This window comes from Capra hircus, chromosome 17, assembly GCF_001704415.2.
Source record: "Capra hircus breed San Clemente chromosome 17, ASM170441v1, whole genome shotgun sequence".
NCBI classification, from domain to species: domain Eukaryota; kingdom Metazoa; phylum Chordata; class Mammalia; order Artiodactyla; family Bovidae; genus Capra; species Capra hircus.
In genome coordinates, this window is record NC_030824.1 from 59,443,862 (window position 1) to 59,462,049 (window position 18,188).

The following is an 18,188-nucleotide window of genomic DNA, read 5'->3' on the forward strand; positions in this document are numbered from 1 at the left end:
GTGAAAGAAATCAGAGAGGACACTAATAGGTGGAGAAATATACCATGTTCATGGATCAGAAGAATCAATATAGTGAAAATGAATATACTACCCAAAGCAATCTATAGATTTAGTACAATCCCTATCAAGCTACCAATGGTAGTTTTCACAGAGTTAGAACAAATAATTTCACAATTGTATGGAAATACAAAAAACCTCAAATAGCCAAAGCAATCTTGAGAAAGAAGAATGGAACTGGAGGAATCAACCTGCCTGACTTCAGACTATACTAGAAAGCCACAGTCATCAAGATAGTATGGTACTGGCACAAAGACAGGAATATAGATCAATGGAACAAAATAGAAAGCCCAGAGATAAATCCACGTACCTACGGACACCTTATCTTTGACAAAGGAGGCAAGAATATACAATGAAGAAAAGACATCTCTTTAACAAGTGGTGCTGGGAAAACTGGTCAACCACTTGTAAAAGAATGAAACTAGAACACTTTCTAACACCATACACAAAAATAAACTCAAAATGGATTAAAGATCTAAATGTAAGACCAGAAACTATAAAACTCCTAGAGGAGAACATAGGCAAAACACTCTCTGACATAAATCACAGCAGGATCCTCTATGACCCACCTCCAAGAATATTGGAAATAAAAGCAAAAATAAACAAATGGGACCTAATTAAAATGAAAAGCTTCTGCACAACAAAGGAAACTATAAACAAGGTGAAAAGACAGCCTTCGGAATGGGAGAAAATAATAGCAAATGAAGCAACTGACAAACAACTAATCTCAAAAATATACAAGCAACTCCTGCAGCTCAATTCCAGAAAAATAAATGACCCAATCAAAAAATGGGCCAGAGAACTAAATAGACATTTCTCCAAAGAAGACATACAGATGGCTAACAAACACATGAAAAGATGCTCAACATCACTCATTATCAGAGAAATGCAGATCAAAACCAGAATGGCTGCGATCCAAAAGTCTACAAGCAATAAATGCTGGAGAGGGTGTGGAGAAAAGGGAACCCTCTTGCAGTGTTGGTGGGAATGCAAACTAGTACAGCCACTATGGAGAACAGTGTGGAGATTCCTTAAAAAACTGGAAATAGAACTGCCTTATGACCCAGCAATCCCACTGCTGGGCATACACACCAAGGAAACCAGAATTGAAAGAGACACGTGTACCCCAATGTTCATCGCAGCACTGTTTATAATAGCCAGGACATGGAAGCAACCTAGATGTCCATCAGCAGATGAATGGATAAGAAAGCTGGGGTACATATACACAATGGAGTATTACTCAGCCATTAAAAAGAATACATTTGAATCAGTTCTAATGAGGTGGATGAAACTGGAGCCTATTATACAGAGTGAAGCAAGCCAGAAAGAAAAACACCAATACAGTATACTAATGCATATATATGGAATTTAGAAAGATGGTTAACAATAACCCTGTATGTGATACAGCAAAAGAGACACAGATGTATAGAACAGTCTTCTGGACTCTGTGGGAGAGGGCAAGGGTAGGATAACTTGGGAGAATGGCATTGAAACATGTATATTATCATATGTGAAATGAATTGCCAGTCCAGGTTCGATGCATGATACAGGATGCTCGGGGCTGGTGCATTGGGATGACCCAGAGGGATGGTATGTGAAGGGAGGTGGGAAGGGAGTTCAGGATGAGGAACACATGTACACCCGTGGCAGAATCATGTCAATGTATGGCAAAACCAATACAATATTGTAAAGTAATTAGCCTCCAATTAAAATAAATAAATTTATATTTTTAAAAAAGTGGTGAAATATGTAAAAAATTAAAAAACTAATTAAAGCCACTTAAAATATTTTCTTTTTCTGCAACTATATCACCAACTGGATACATATTTAGGGTCATTAATTTTAATTTATTTTTGATTTTTAGTGACTGTTTTTTCAAAGTTTACTTTTGTTAGGGCTCCTTGGAGAAATATTTGATGGCAGTTCTGAAGTCACAGATGCGTACATGGAGCCTGAAACAGTTATCACACCAGATAACAAGGAAGCCATTGAAATCCACAATGCCTACACTGAAGGCTTTTTGTGGGAGGCTGGGATGATTTTGGGCCAAAAGATACTTAGATAAAAATGGATCACTTATCCTAAGCCAGATTGTTTTTTTCAATCCAAGAAAAAACAAGATGGAAATCAAAATAAATTCCCTTTAAAGAGAGCTGACCACTAGGCAATGAGAATATGCTTCTAAAACAGGGGCTTCCTCACAACAAGACTGACGGGGTGAGCAATAAGAAATTCAGTTGAAATATGGAGCTATTGTGGTCCCTAAGTTGACAGTTATCTGCCTGGTTGAAACTGAAAGTAGTTTTTATAAAACAAGATATCTCTATTGAATTGAATTGAATTCCATATTTGTTATAAATTCTTCAATACTTTCTTATTACTTTTGTTTTCAACCATTATTTTTTTCAAGGAATTTTAAAAGGAAGAAAATTTTATTTTTACTAAAATATTTCTCATTTTCTTATTCATGCTTTATGTACATCCAGGTTTCTAACTAGATTTCCTGTTTATTCTGCTTGGAGTGAAACATTTGTTGTGCTTCCCTGATTGCTCAGCAGGTAAAGAATCCACCTGCAGTGCAGGAGACAGAGGAGACAAGGGTTTGATCCCTGGGTTGGAAAGATTTCCTGGAGAAGGAATGGCAACCTGCTCCACTATTCTTGCCTGAAAAAAATCCTAAGGAGAGAGGAGCTTAGTGGGCTACAGTCCAAAGGGTTGTAAATAGTCGGACATGACTGAATGACTAAGCATGGAATTCACATACTGGTGTGTTAGAGATGAATTTTCTTAGCTTTTGTGTGCTTGGAAAAATATTTTACCTATGCTTTTGAAAGATATTTTCACTGGGTATGGAATTTCAATTTTGATGGTCCTTTTTTCTTTTAGTACTTTAACTAAGTTACTTTATTTATTCTCTTTTGATTTACATGGTTCCAAGGAGATTTCAGGTCCTATTATGTTTGTTCCACCTCACCCTTTACAAAGGACCTTTTAAGATTTTTCTCTTTATCACTCATTTTAAACACTGTGATTATGATGCTCCTTGGTTTAATTTTCATGTTTTTCTGCTAAGGGTTAATTGAACTTCTTAGATCTGTGGGTTTATAGCTTTCATCAAATTCAGAAAAAAAATCAGCCTTTCATTATTTTTTAAAATATGTTTCAAGTCCCTCTTCTTTTCCTCTTCTTTGGAGGTCTCCAAATTATTACTCACACATTAGGCTTCTTAAAGTGACCCAGGGTTCTCTAACATGCTCTATTCATATCCTTTCAGTATGTTTTCTCTGTATTTCATTTTGGATAGTTTCTACTGCTATGTCTCCAAAGCTGATCTTTCCCTTTGCATTATATAAATCGGCTGCTAAGCCATTCAAGTTTGTTTTGTTTTTTAATTCATCTTGGGCATTTTCTTACTTCTAGAAATTCAGTTTGGCTTTTTAAAATCTTTCCAGACTCTGTATGTCTAACTTTCTATTATATCCTTGAATATATGGAATATAGCTTTAATATCCTGTTTCTGTCCTGGTCTACTAATTCTATTATCTGTTGCATTTCTGGGTTAGTTTCTATTTATATATTTTCTCCTCTTTATGAGTTATACCTGCTCCTTGGCTTGTCTACATAATTTTGATTGGATGCCAGATACTGTGTATTCTACCATTTGTTTTGTTTCTTGTTTGGTCACTAAGTCATGTCCAACTCTTGTGACCCCATGGACTTGTAACTCCCCAGGCTCCTCTGTCCATGGGATTTCCCAGGGAAGAATACTGGAGTGGGTTACCATTTTCTTCTCCAGGGGATATTTCCAACTCAGGACCAAACTTCCCTCTCCTGCATTGTGGGCAGATACTTTACCACTGAACCACCAAGGAAGCCCTGCATTTTACTTTGTGTGCTAAATATTTCTTATTCTTAGAAATATTCTTGACCTTTGTTCTAGAATTCAGTTAAGTTACTTAGAAAGAGTTTGATCCATTTGACACTTGTTTTTAAATTCAGCAGTGGCCACAAGACTGGAAAAGGTCAGTTTTCATTCCAATCTCAAGGAAGGGCAATGCCATAGAATGTTCAAACTACCGCACAATTACACTTATTCACGTGCTAGCAAAGTAATGCTCAAAATTCTCCAAGTTAGGCTTCAACAGTACTTGAACAGAGAACTTCCAGATGTTCAAGCTGGATTTAGAAAATGCAGAAGAACCAGAGATTAAACTGAAAACATCCATTGGATCATAGAAAAAGCAAGAGAATTCCAGAAGAATATCTACTTCTGCTTCATTGATTATGCTAAAGCCTTTGACTGTGTGGATCACAACAAACGGTGGAAAATTCTTCGAGATGGGAATACCAGACCACTTTACCTGCCTCCTGAGAAACCTGTATGCAGGTCAGAAGCAACAGTTAGAACTGGACATGCAACAACGGACTGGTTCCAAATTGGGAAAGGAGTATGTCAAGGCTGTATATTGTCACCCTGCTTATTTAACTTATATGCAGAGTATACCATTGCCAGGAGAAATATCGACCATGATATGCAGATGATATCACTCTAATGGCAGAAAGCGAAAAGGAACTAAAGATCCTGTTGATGAAGGTGAAAGAAGAGAGTGAAAAAGCTGGCTTAAAACTCAGCATTCAAACCCACTCCAGTATTCTGGCCTGGAGAATTCCACAGACTGTATAGTCCATGGGGTCACAAAGAGTTGGACATGACTAAGTGAGACTGTAGGGGTGATATCAAATTTAGGGGCTCACAGATAGCCACAGACTAAAGTGCATGAAGAGGGGATAATGATGAGCAGAGAGGCAGGTGTGTATAGGACCTGGAAGCTTCACAAACAGTGGGGAAAATGTTGGGGCTGAGGAAATACTGACGGGAAGTATGACATAAGGTTGATGATGGTAGATGAATTGAAAGGCTGTAGATAAAATGGTTAACTAGGTTTAGCAACCTCAGCAGTGCCAACCAGGGAGAAGTTAGATTGCATGTGATATCTGATATCTAGAAACTCCTTCATTATAAATTTTAGCAGAAGGGTCAAATAATACACCTAGCATTTAGACAGCTACTTGATATAATAATAATAAAATTACCTCTTGTGGAAACTCTCAGAAACCAGGGTTTATGGGGGAAAAACAACAGATAAAATGCTCATGAAGATTTAGATTGTATTTTTTAAGGACTAGAAAATACCTTACTTATTTAGAAGATGCTCTTATGACAGAACTGTGGTCGGTTCCAGAGGAATCTTATAATGACCTATTTTGAACCTGAGATAACAGGCTAAAGAGACTTGAATCTTTTGGCAAAAGTCACAAAGCAGATTAATGCTCAATGTGGTATTAGGACCCAGGTCATCAGATTCTTGAGTAACAGTCTCTCTCAACGATACTAAGCTGCCAGTAGGCTGAGCATTGATTCAGCCATGGTTTTCACTAGAATCTTTCTATGCGTCATGTTTTTGAACACATGATTGGAGGGAGGTTGCAACGGGTCATCCTGGGTGACCACAGGATGATATAAAACCTGCTTGCTGACTTTTTGGCTAATTTCATAACATCTCCCTCCAGAAGCAGCAATTAAAGTATACGAGAACATGAGACACACATGTGAGTGTGGCTTTTTCACATTCTTTATAATGGATGAAGTCATCAGTGAAAAATAAAAAAAAGGATAGGGTGAGAAAATGTGGCTTGACATTAAACCAAGAACCACACATCAAGCCAACACAAACCAAGGCTGGGAGACAATTTCAAGCTTTTTTTATTGTTTTCCTTTAAGAATATTAAATGATTTATAAAACTAGGATGATAGTTCTGGCAACTCAAGGAAACCTTCACATGCCTTTTTGTAGAAAACAGTATCTTTACTGACTAGCCAGTGTGTTCATCTATTTCTATGCTGAGGATTTGTATCCTATTTACCTGACATAATCCACACTTGGTTACAATAAGAATGTGCATGAAGACCACGCTACTGATATCATCAGTGAAGTGCCCAACCACGTTTGCTTTCCAGGTGGCACTAGTGGTAAAGAACCTGCCTGCCAATGCAGTAAACACAAGAGACTCGGGTTTGATCTCTGGGTCGGTTAGACCCCCTAGAGGAGGGCACGGCAACCCACTCCAGTGTTCTTGCCTAGAGAATCCCATGGACAGAGGAGCCTGGTGGGCTACAGTCCATGGGTCACACGCAGTCAGATATGACTAAGGTGACAGCATGCACAATCACATTTCGAGGTTAACAGTTGTATTAAGTTGGATAAAGAAAGCTTGGGCTTCTGTGTCACTGCTCCTCATCGGGGTCTGTGATCTCCAAAAGGCAAGATGAATTAGCTTTTCATTAAAAAAAAATTTCATGATGGTACAGATACTAGTTCTGGTGAGGAATATAAACTATATTGTGGAGAAATCAGCAGAAATTCCTAGATTAAGCTTTCCAGAGTCAAACGATTCCTGTTGCTTCAGATTTGAATAATTCTATTGAACTGTAATAAAATTTGAATTCCTTCTAAATTCTCAAATTTGGGAGGAGAATCTCTTCTTACTTTACTATTGGTAGGGGAAGGAGGAATGCGAAATCATTCCCACCATAATCTAAATGTATTAGAAGAGTATAGTGTCTATATTTGCTATTTTCCCTCTGAAAGACACAGAGATGAGAGGTGATTCTGGTGAATCGCTGTTCTATTTTATCTAGAGACCCAAGTGCTCTCACGGCTCTATTCCCTTAGGAGGTCATGTTCCTTTGCTTAAAAGAATATTGCCTGCTCTGTGAGCTAATGATTTGTTTGGAGGATGTAAGTCTCAGAGGTGAAGATAACCTCACGGCTTTTATAATGTATCTTTCAAATCTTTGATCTGCTTTTTACTGAATACCTGGGACCCCTCAATAGCAAGATTAAAGATGCCTCTTCAGAGAAGAAAGGCAAAATTTGAAAAACTAAAAGCTCCTCAGATTTCCAAATAATATTTCTGCATTCCTTAATTTTGTCAATATATTGGTGTTATCCTCCATTCATGTCATAATTGGATGGTAAATCAAAAATGAAGTATTGGATCATTATAGTTTTTTCCCCCATATTTTCCAAGGAGGCACGGAACTACAAATCTTGTTTTCAACAGTAGTTAATACAAACTAGCTCATACCGAGGGCATACATACACACTTTGAATTCCATTTAATTTGACAAATATTTACTTGGTACCTAGTAGGTGTCAAACATGCCTTCTTTTGTAGAGAATATCAAGAATCTGAATCTGATTTCAAGAGACTCTTACTCTGATCAGGCAGACAAGGCAAATATAGAAACAGCCATGATAAGATGCAGAATATGACAAATGAAAAATACTTGGAGAGAAATGGATGATATTTAATATGAGAAGAGAGAGGAGAAACAATATTAAGTGAGAAGAGAATGAGGGAAGATCTCAGTATTTGAGAAGGACCTTTCAAGGTGGGTGAGATTTCCCTGGAGAGGGCTGGCCTTACCTGAAAGTAAGGCAATAATAGGGTTATGGTGTATATGTAGACAGGGGGGGTTGGTGGTCAAAAAGGTTGAGAAGCTTGTATTTAACTTGTGAACAGGAATGACTCCATGAAAATTTTTAAACAGAGCAAAGACAGAATAAAAAAGAGTTATGGTTTAAGAAATAATTTTGAAGCATTTTTAAATTTCCCTGGTGGCTGAATGGTAAAGAATCTGCCTGCCAATGCACGAGACATAGGTTCAATCCCTGGGTCAGGAAGATCCCCTGGAGAAAGAAATGGCAACCCACTCCAGTATTCTTGCCCGGGAAATCCCATAGACAGAGAAGCCTGGCGGGCTTTGGCCATGGGGTCGCAAAAGAGTTGGACACGACTTAGTGACTAAAAACAACAAAATTTTTGTGTAAAACAAACAAGGTGTTTGGTAATGTCCTACAGGTTTAATGTAACAAACAAAATAGCTACCACTAAAAATGTAGACTATACCAGTAGTATGTGAATTCTCATTTGCCATGTATCTGAAAGATTATTATTTTTCACTTTTATAATGATATAGCTCATTCAGGCATAAATTTCTAGTTTTGGTCAAATGAATCAATAAGGGGGTATAATTTTATAGAGTTATGGAGAATTTAATCTTCTCCACCACATGAGTAGCTGAATTTTTACTGTCTGAATAACACTTTTTTTTTTATTATGGTAACACTGTTTTATAACATAAGTTGCATGTATAGAACACTCTGTTTTTACTTCTGTATTCTTTGCAGCATGCTTACCACCAAAACTCTAGTTTTTGTCCATCACCATCTGGTTGATCCCCTTCACCGATTTTGTTCCCCCACCTCCCCTGCAGTAACCGCTATTCTGGGACTTCCCTGACGGCTCAGTCAGTAAAGAGTCTACCTGCCAATGCAGGAGATCCAGGATGGGTCCTTGATCCCGGAAGATCTCCTGGAGAAGGAAGTGGCACCCCACTCCAGTGTTCTTGCCTGGGAAATCCCATGGACAGAGGAGCCTGGTGGGCTGCAGTCCATGGGGTCACAAGAGTTGGACACGACTGAGTGACTAAACCACCACCACCAACACCAACAACCACTACTCTGTTCCTGTATCTATGTGTTTGTTTTTATTCATTCATTTTGCTTTTTGTTTGTATTTTATATGTCTAAACAATATTTTGAAGTGCATTTTTGTTTGCTCTTAAGCTCTTTAGAACACAACATGCCCTTATAAAAAATGGGGAGATAAAATGTAAAAAGAATAGAAACACAAATAGCTTTATAGACTAAAGCAAAGCAAAAGAGATTTTTAAAAAGCCAAAAATAAGACTGCAATAAATTAACACATGACTCTGATCTGAAGCTAGTTTTGAGGGGTATATATTTTTTCATGATTATCATTGTGTTGGTTATAGTTTATCCCAACTAAATCTGAAAATGTGAGTAACTCAATTTATTTTGCACCAAACCATTCGTCAAAACAAGTAATCTAATAAATGGATCATAATTTCACTGTTGTAGCTCCTGGGCAGAAAATGTGAGAGCCTAAAGGGAAGATAATTCAAAACTACAGAACAGGTGCCCAAATATATGACAAGACAACATCCTGAATAAGCAAAGTATTATGTGAAAGTTAACTGTTGACTATAAATATTTTTTGAGCACTTGAAATTGCACATTGAAATTCAGCAAGCCATCCACTTCTGAAGATTTCATCTTGCTTCCTCTTACTATGCTTCCATTAAATGAGACCTTTCCTTATTTTCTACCTAGAGGACAGGTAGTCACAAAGCAGTATTCTATTGATGTAAAAGAGTCAATAAAATTTCTTTGTGCCAAGTTTACTACTATTTATTACTTATTCTATGGAGGAAAGAAACAGCCAAACAAATGATTGTTTCATGTAAATGACCTAGGGGGAAAAAAAAGAGTACTAAATAGGAGATACTGAGCAATTCCACTGCTGAAAATATAGCCAAAAAAAGCACTCATTCAAAAAGAACAGCCCAATGTTCATATTGGCATTATTTACAACTGCCAAGATATGGAAGCAACCTAGGTGTCCATCAACAGATGAATGGGAAGGAGAACAAGTACCCCCCTGGACACACACACCACACACACAGGAACAATACTCAGTCATAAAAAAGCATGAAATTTTGCCTTCTGCAGCATCATGGGTGGACTTGGAAGGCATTCTAAGTAAAGTCATATAGAGAAAGACAAATACCATATAATATCACTTACATGTGGAATCTAAAAAACACAACAACAAACTAGTGACTAGTACCAAAAAGAGGCTAACTCACAAATACAGAAAACGAACCACTGATGACCAGTGTGGGGCAGGGGCCACAAGGGGTAGAGGAGTGAAAGGTACAACCTATGGGGTGTAAGAGAGACTCAGGAATCTATGGCACAACAAGAGGAACACAGCCAATATTTTATACGTGCTTTGTAACTGTAAATGGAAAGTAACCTCTAAAAACTGTGTAAAAAGTTAAAATACAGACAGGAGATGCCCCTTTACATTATGAAATTTTGACTTACGATTTGATTTGAGTTCCCAAACATTTAAAATATTTTGCTTTAAAAATCTGATTTACAAGCAAATAGTTATGTAATGCAAAGGTCTTTCATAGGCAGCATTTTAAAAAATTGTTTAAAAATCCTAAAGTTCTTAAATGGGGACTAAAACTCAGTCGAGTTGATATATAAAATCGACCCTTACATCCACTTATTTGTTTTTAATAGACTATTCTAATTATCACAGTCTTGTGATTATGTAGGAAAAAGTAGGATAAAGAGAAATTATTATCAAATATTTTGTCAATTAATAGTCACAACTGAATTAGAGAAAGATAGGAAAACTGACTATCATAAGAAAAGTAAGAGTATAATACTAATTAGCATCTATATACACTTGCTCTTGTCAATAAGGTACAACACTGAACATTTTTTAAAACATAAACCTATTTCATATTCCTTACAACTGATCAGTACATAATGTTGAGTATTTAAGATAACTGAAAAAATGGTGATTTGTCAAGTTGAATAAGTCATTATCACTATTGTATGCTTTCCTTAAACAATGAAGTTACAATATAGCATGAAAATGCATTCAACATTCACATAGTGATGAATAAACCAAAATAAAATCACCACTAAAATTAAAATCGCCAACGGTTGAATAAACTTTTATAACGAAAATGACTCAGCCATTAAGAATGATACAAAAATCTACAGTGTTCTCAAAAAGCAGAGAAGTTGTGATACATATATACAATGGAATATTACTCAGCCATAAAAGGAACAAAACTGGGTCATTTGTAGTGATGTGGATTTGTACAGAGTGAAGCACGTCAGAAAGAGAAAAACAAATATTGTATATTAACACACATATACAGAATCGACAAAACAGGTATGAATGAAACTAAATTTGCAGGGCAGGAATAGAGATGCAGATGTAGAGAACTGAGCTGAACACAGTGGGGGAAGGAGACACAGTTGGGACAGACAGAGAGCAGCACTGACGTACATACACCACCATGTGTGAAACAGCTGGTGGGGAGCTGCTGGACAGCACAGGGGGCTCAGCTCGGTGCTCTGTGATGACATGGGCGAGGGGGAAGGGAGGGAGGCCCAAGAGGGATGGCATACATATATATACTTTCAGCTGTTTCATGTTGTTTAGCACACAACGTTCTAAAGCAATTATCCTCCAATTGAAACAAACAAACAAACAAACAAAAAGCAATGACTTACCAGAAGTTGGATCAGGTACCATGTCGCTTCTACTCTCCTTCCATGACAGCAGGTAGTCAAGGCTGGTGAGGTCTGCAGATTCTATACAACTGTTAACCATCAGCATCATTTGATGAGCTTTTGCGATTCCATAATGAACTTTAGTTTCATCCATCAGAGATATGTTCATTATGTCTGCTGTTGTGTGGAAAGCTTGCTGAAAGTATTCAGAAGCTTTGCTATAGTGGCCCTAAAGATGTAAGAGAAATATTTTTCTTAATTTTTATTTTACTCTTCCACATATCTGCCCACCGTGGCATGCGCCACACTAATCTTTCAACAGCTTTAGCAGTTTATCTTCAAGAAGAAAGATGACAAGCAGGATCTCTCTTAGAGTAAGTTTTCTTTTAAAAGTTGTGATTACTAACCATGCAATATCTTAAAATTAATTCACCAAGAAAGGAATATCAACCAGGTGGAATGCTATTTCAAAATATAACACAGGGTTTTTTTGGATCCTTTTTTTGACCACATTCTGAGGCATGTGAGATCTCAGTTTCCCAACCAGGGATCAAACTCACACCCTAGGCAGTGGAAATGCAGAGTCTTAACCACTGGACTACAGAAGAAGTCCTCTAAAACAGGATTTATATGAGAATTAGATTCTGTAATTAAGAAAATATAAAATTGTATCAAATACATTTGTATGCCAATTAAATATATTATATGATTGGAAAATAATATCAATATTGAATATGAAAATAAAACTACTTAAAATTATAAATTGTTCTGTTAGATATCAAAGATATGGGGCAAAATAGATGAAAATACATGACTAGACCAAATGTTTCTATTTTTAAAACCAGAGAAGTATAACTATCTAATTATTGTTCTAGCTATCATCCTGAGCTTTAGGCTGTTCATTTTTTCTTAAAGTCTTTATTGAGTTTGTTACAATACTATGTCTGTTGTTTATGTTTTTGGTTTTTTGGTTGAGACGCATGTGGGATCTTATCTCCCCCACCAGGGATCAAATGTGTAACTCCTGTACCCGAAGTGTACTAGAAGTGCAAGTCTTAAGCACTGGACTGTTTCAGGTGGTAATATCAATTTCGAAGAATTATTCATAAATAAATAAACATATATTTGAATTTCCAGAATTATTTTGATATATTATTATGTTGAAACAAGCTCATTCATCCAATGAACAGCTATTACTTGCCAGGCCCATGCCAGGCAGTAGAGATTCAGCAATGAATAAAGTTTATACAAGCAGGCAAGCTTACTGCTAGTGAAAAAGTGAAAGTGAAAGTCGTTCAGTCGTGTTCCACTCTTTGTGACCCCCATGGCCTTCCCCACGGAATTCTCCAGGCTGGAATACTGAAGTGGGTAGCCTTTCCCTTCTCCAGGGGATTTTCCCAACCCAGGGATTGAACCTAGGTCTCCTGCATTGCGGGCAGATTCTTCACCAGATGAGCCACAAGGGAGGCTCTACTGCTCGTGGAAGTATTCATTTATTAGTATTCTAACTTTTATTAGGCTTTTTTTTTTAAACAAACGCTTTCTCGCCTAAATACTTCTATATTAGGTAATCATTCTTCCATCAAATTGTGCCTAGAGTTCAATCTTGAGACACACATACCTGTCATAAAACTGCTATCAACCTAGATTTCTCTAGTTTAAAGCTCTCTTAAGTAATACAATATCAATTCTTCTCTGATGCAAGAATTTTTACACATACCTTTTTAGAGCAAGGTTTCATTAGTGTGCTTTGTAATTCCAGATTTTTACTCTTTTAATCCCCTCTCCAAAGGTTCTGTCCAACCCTCCACAGTTTCTGTTATCAGTGAATCCTCCTACTCTATTATAAAATTCAGGAGATTCCAGTAATTAATCCTGGTAATCCCAAATATGAGTTTGAGGATACATAAGTGATATATAGAAATGAATTTATGCATCTCATAAGTGCATTTTATTGGAAGAAACAACTTCACTTAATGTTAGAAGTATCAGTAACAAGCATTTAGTGGACAATTTCAGGACAGGATCTTGATGACATCATAGACCTTGCAACAAAACTTGCATTATTACACTATAAGAGAATTTTCATGCATTATTGTGATCCTTCTTAGTGTCTAAATTTTCATCACTCTGTCCAATGAGCAAGCTCAAAGTAAATGGGCATTTTCTTAGTACAAAGGAGGAATCATTTCTTACATATTTTCCTTACCATGTTACTGTTGGAACTACCATTGTTTTAATTATGTGATTATGCTCTGACCTCATTAGATGATAAAAGATCTCATAAAGGGTCCACATCTATTTATTTTCCCTAAAATATTTTCACCTGACTCCTTTACATTGATGGTATATTTTGAATTAAAAACCAGTCACATCAGGAGGGTGGGATGGGTGGTCCATCTTCTATCATTATACAGCAAAAGGTAAATTAATCAGGATGTTTTTAAGATGTGTTAACTTTAATTATAATAGCACTATAATAATTAGAGAAAACTGTATATTTCCAAATAGAGTTTAATATTATAATTGTGGTCTTATAAATAATATTATTTCTTGGAAATTACTGTTAAGAATACAATCAGAGGGACTTCCCTGGTCATCCAATAGCTAACGCTTTGTGTTCCCAGGGCAGGGGGCCTGGATTTGATCCCTGGCTGGGAACTCGATTCCACATGCCGCAACCAAGAGTTCAAATGCCATAGCTAAAGATCCTGCATGTTGCAAACTAAGACCTGGTGCAGCCAAATAAATTAAATAAATATTGAAAAAAAAACAATTAGAATATATTTCATGAATAATATAGAGCCAGAAAAGGTATGACAAGGGCTGTTTATAGAGGTCCTTAAAAGGTAGACTGACAAGGATCAGCACTGTTAGAGTTGCTTTTAAAGATTCAGCACGATTTTTCAAAATGTCAAAATACTGGACAAAAATGAAGCAGAAGCTTGGAATTTTAAAAGGGACTACTTACTCTCAACTAGTATAAAATTGGTTACAAATTTATGGATCAATTCAATGAACTCATGTATTTTTGTTCACAAAAATATTTTGAACTCTGTGCCAGGTACTCTTCTAGAAATCGGACAGAAATTAAAAAAGGGCAGGCCTGTTCTCTGTTTTCATTAAGCTCCCATTCTAGACACATTCAACAAGAAGAAAAACATCATAAACAAGAAAATGATGATAAGTGCTGCATGACAAACTCTAGTCACACGAAAGGGTGAGCTGGTGGCTACTTTTATTAGGCTGCCCCAAGGAAGACCTCTCTGAAGATGTGGCATTTAGCTGAATTCTGAGTGACAAGAAGCCAGCCATGTGAAGTTCTGCTTGGGGAGCTGTCCACACAAAGCATCCTGGCTAAGGCAAATGTCCTCAGGTAGAAATCAGCTCAGCATATTTGAAGAACTCCTTGAAAGTCCCTTTGCCTGTGGTGGAGAGGATAAGGAAAGAGGAAGGCAATGAAATCAGAGACTGGGGGTGGGGGAGATAATGCATCTCATACAGACTTTCCAGATAGGGTGAGGATTTATATTTATGTTCCCAGAAGCCTGAGAAGCAATGGAAATATTTTAATACAAGAAATAACATGATTTTATTTACGTGAGTGTGTGCTAAGTCACTTCAGTAGTGTCTGACCTTTTGTGACCCCAAAAGGTGGTGACTGTAGCCCGCCAGGCTCCTCTGTCCATGGGATTCTCCACGAAAGAATATGGAGTGGGTTGCCATGTCCTTCGCCAGGGGAACTTCCTGATCCAAGTATTGAACACACATCTTTTACATCTCCTGCATTGGCAGGCAGGTTCTTTAGCACTAGCGCACCTGGGAAGCAATTTTATTCACATTTTGAAACAATTACTTGGGCTTCTGTGTGCAGACTGGATTAGATGGAGGAGAAATGGGGAAAGAGGTTCAGAGCTTACTTCAATAGTACACATGAGAAAACATAGTGTCCGAACCAGATGTGGGTCACCTGGAGAGAGGAGGGTGGATTTGAGGTGTGTTTTGGTGGCAGGAAGGTCAGGGTTTGCTTCTGGATTGGATACAAAGCAGGATGGGAAAGAAGAATCAAGACTATCCAAACGAATGACTGGAGCAGTGGAGCTGATGGATAATGGTTGTCATTTATTGAAATGTGGGAGCCTTGGGAGAGGTAGGTCAAGGGAGGGAGGAAACATACAAATCTGAGATGTCTATTAGGAGACATCCAGGGAGAGATGCTAGGGGACAGCTGGCTTCACATGTCCTGAGTCCCAAGGCGAGATCAGAGTTGGAGATATACATTTGGATGGTATTTAAAGCCATGGGCCTATCTGAGGTCAGAAAAGAAGAGCTCACAGATTGAGAAGAGAAGTTTGCCTACAGAATGCCTGAATAGTATTCTATCCTGCTTAAACACTAAGTAGGGAGAGAAACAGAATTTAGGGAGAAAGATGGATGAGTTTTTAATAGGTTTTTAATAGTTCAGTTTTGAATAGGTTATATTTGAAGAGATCTAAGTGAAGATGTCAAATAGGCAGTGAGAATGAGCCTACATGAAGGAGGGAGACCTGAGTTTGAGAAACTAAGTTAAATGCTACTGTGTATCCAATATATGCCAGGAACCATGTACATATTTTTAAATTTCTCATCCTCAGATAACCAGTCTTCAAGGTGTCTTGTTACTGATATATGAAAGAGGAAACTGAGGATGAAAGAATTAACTTGCCCAAGGTCACAATTAAGAAACATCTAAGGGCAGATTCAAAGTCAGGTGGGCAAAAGTTGGTATAGTTCCTCTGTCCTGCTATAGTTTTATTCAAGGAAAAGCTTAACATTAATAGATAGTGTGTGTTCCAAATAGCTTGTGAAATTGTTTGGGTAGGATAACTGGAACAAAGGCATTTAATACAATTAGGAAACATTTCTAAGCAACTGAATAGCAGATATATGAAATAATGTTTTTAATGAAATAATGCTAATAATGATTGATGCTTTTTCTAGGAAATGGCTTTTTAGGAGTAGGAGGAAATTTAGGATGCTGCAAAAAGACAAGGAGAAGAAAAAATAACTATCACTTAGTTCTAATCCACTTAGCTATACATTTTCAAATCATACTTTTAGAGTAATGATTTAGAGTAATGATTTGACATCTCAGACTCAGCCTGAGAAGTCATCAGTAGATCTTCTGACTTGAGAAAATACCAGCAGAGAATCACAAAACTGCACAAAAATGGAGCATAACATTAATAATTTTAGTTTCAAAGCTTTGTCTTGAAGTCTGTGATGTCATAAAAACATTACAGTATTACGTTCTCAATATTACACTGTGACTATTTACTACATTAAGATAAAAGCAATCACAAAGGCATATGAATCTACTTGTATCATTGAAGGTATGCATATTTGAAGAGAGCATGATACCTAGAATCCTCCAAATTTTATAACAGAATAGGGATACACTGGTAAAAAATATCAACTTTTATACTTGACACAGCCTTTGGATATTATTCATTTCTAGCTTTAGACATTAAATTCTTCTTCAAAAACTACTAATCAGAGAATAAAGTACATGTGGATAAGATACTCTTGGTAAAAAATTAAGAAAAATGTGAGTATAAAAATATGGCATGCATGCTAAGTTGCTTCAGTCGTGCCCAACTCTGTGCAGCCCTATGGACTGTAGCCCGCCAGGCTCCTCTGTCCATGGGATTTTCCAGGCAACAGTAGTGGAGTGGGTTGCTATGCCCTCCTCCAGGGGATCTTCCTGACCCAGGGATTGAACCCACATCTCTTACGTCTCCTGCGTTGGCAGGTGGGTTCTTTACCACTAGTGCCACCTGGGAAGCCCTTACAAAAATATTACCCCTCAGATATGTTTATGCCTTTTACCTTCCTTATGCTTTCTGTAATTGGGAAAATACAGGCTGATATTCTATGTCCACGTTGTAGTTAAAAAAACACACAACTGTATTCTGGGTATTGTTTGGTAGGAGGGTGAAACGATTTGTGCTTTTTGCACCTCTCTTTTGAAGGACGATCCTTTTAAAAAGGTAAGACTACACATATTTTGGGACTTCTCTGGGGGTCCAGTGGTTAAGACTTTGCCTTCAATGCAGGGGGTGTGGGTTTGATCCCTGGTCAGGGAACTAAGATCCCACATGCCTCTAGGTCTTAAAACCTAAAACAAAGCATTATTATAACAAATTCAATAAAGACTTTCAAGAAAACTGTCCACACTCTTCTCCATCCCCCCCAAAAGACTACATATATTTATTAGGAATGTCAATTCTGCCACCCTAGGATAAGCTTGCCCATTAGATGGTGAGCTGCACAAAGGCATAAGTGTTGACCCTTGTTTTCATCACTATATCCTGAAAAAGTACATAAGAGGAAATACAAAATCAGTGATACAGGGTCACCAGAGGCAGAGAGCAGAACACAGAGACTGGCCGGGCAGGCATCCATCAGAGAGAGAACCCTGGGGGTGACACATGGGCGGGAGCACAAAGAGGGGCAACAAAGTGGGCGAGGGAGAGGACGGCCACGGGAGCCAGAGTGGTTCCAGAAAGACAGGTCCAGCGGGAGGCAAGCAACTGGGCGAGGGAGAGGACGGCCACAGGGGCCAGAGTGGTTCCAGAAAGACAGGGCCGGCGGGAGGTAAGCAAGTGGGCGAGGGAGAGGACGGCCATAGGGGCCAGAGTGGTTCCAGAAAGACAGGGCCGGCGGGAGGCAAGCAAGTGGGCGAGGGAGAGGATGGCCATAGGGGCCAGAGTGGTTCCAGAAAGATGGGGCCGGCGAGAGGCAAGCAAGTGGGCGAGGAAGAGGACGGCCACGGGGGCCAGAGTGGTTCCAGAAAGATAGGGCCGGCGAGAGGCAAGCAAGTGGGCGAGGGAGAGGACG

At 38.0% G+C, this 18,188-nt stretch overlaps 1 protein-coding gene across 1 annotated transcript in view; it reads right to left on the reverse strand.

The window, feature by feature from the left end:
- Positions 1-18,188, reverse strand: part of TTC29 (tetratricopeptide repeat domain 29) — a 259,564-nt gene that overhangs the window by 95,197 nt on the left and 146,179 nt on the right. Inside the window, exon 11 of the mRNA XM_005691202.2 lies at positions 11,310-11,538. Coding sequence (XP_005691259.1) covers positions 11,310-11,538 — 229 coding nt within the window. The remainder of the gene's footprint in view (positions 1-11,309; positions 11,539-18,188) is intronic.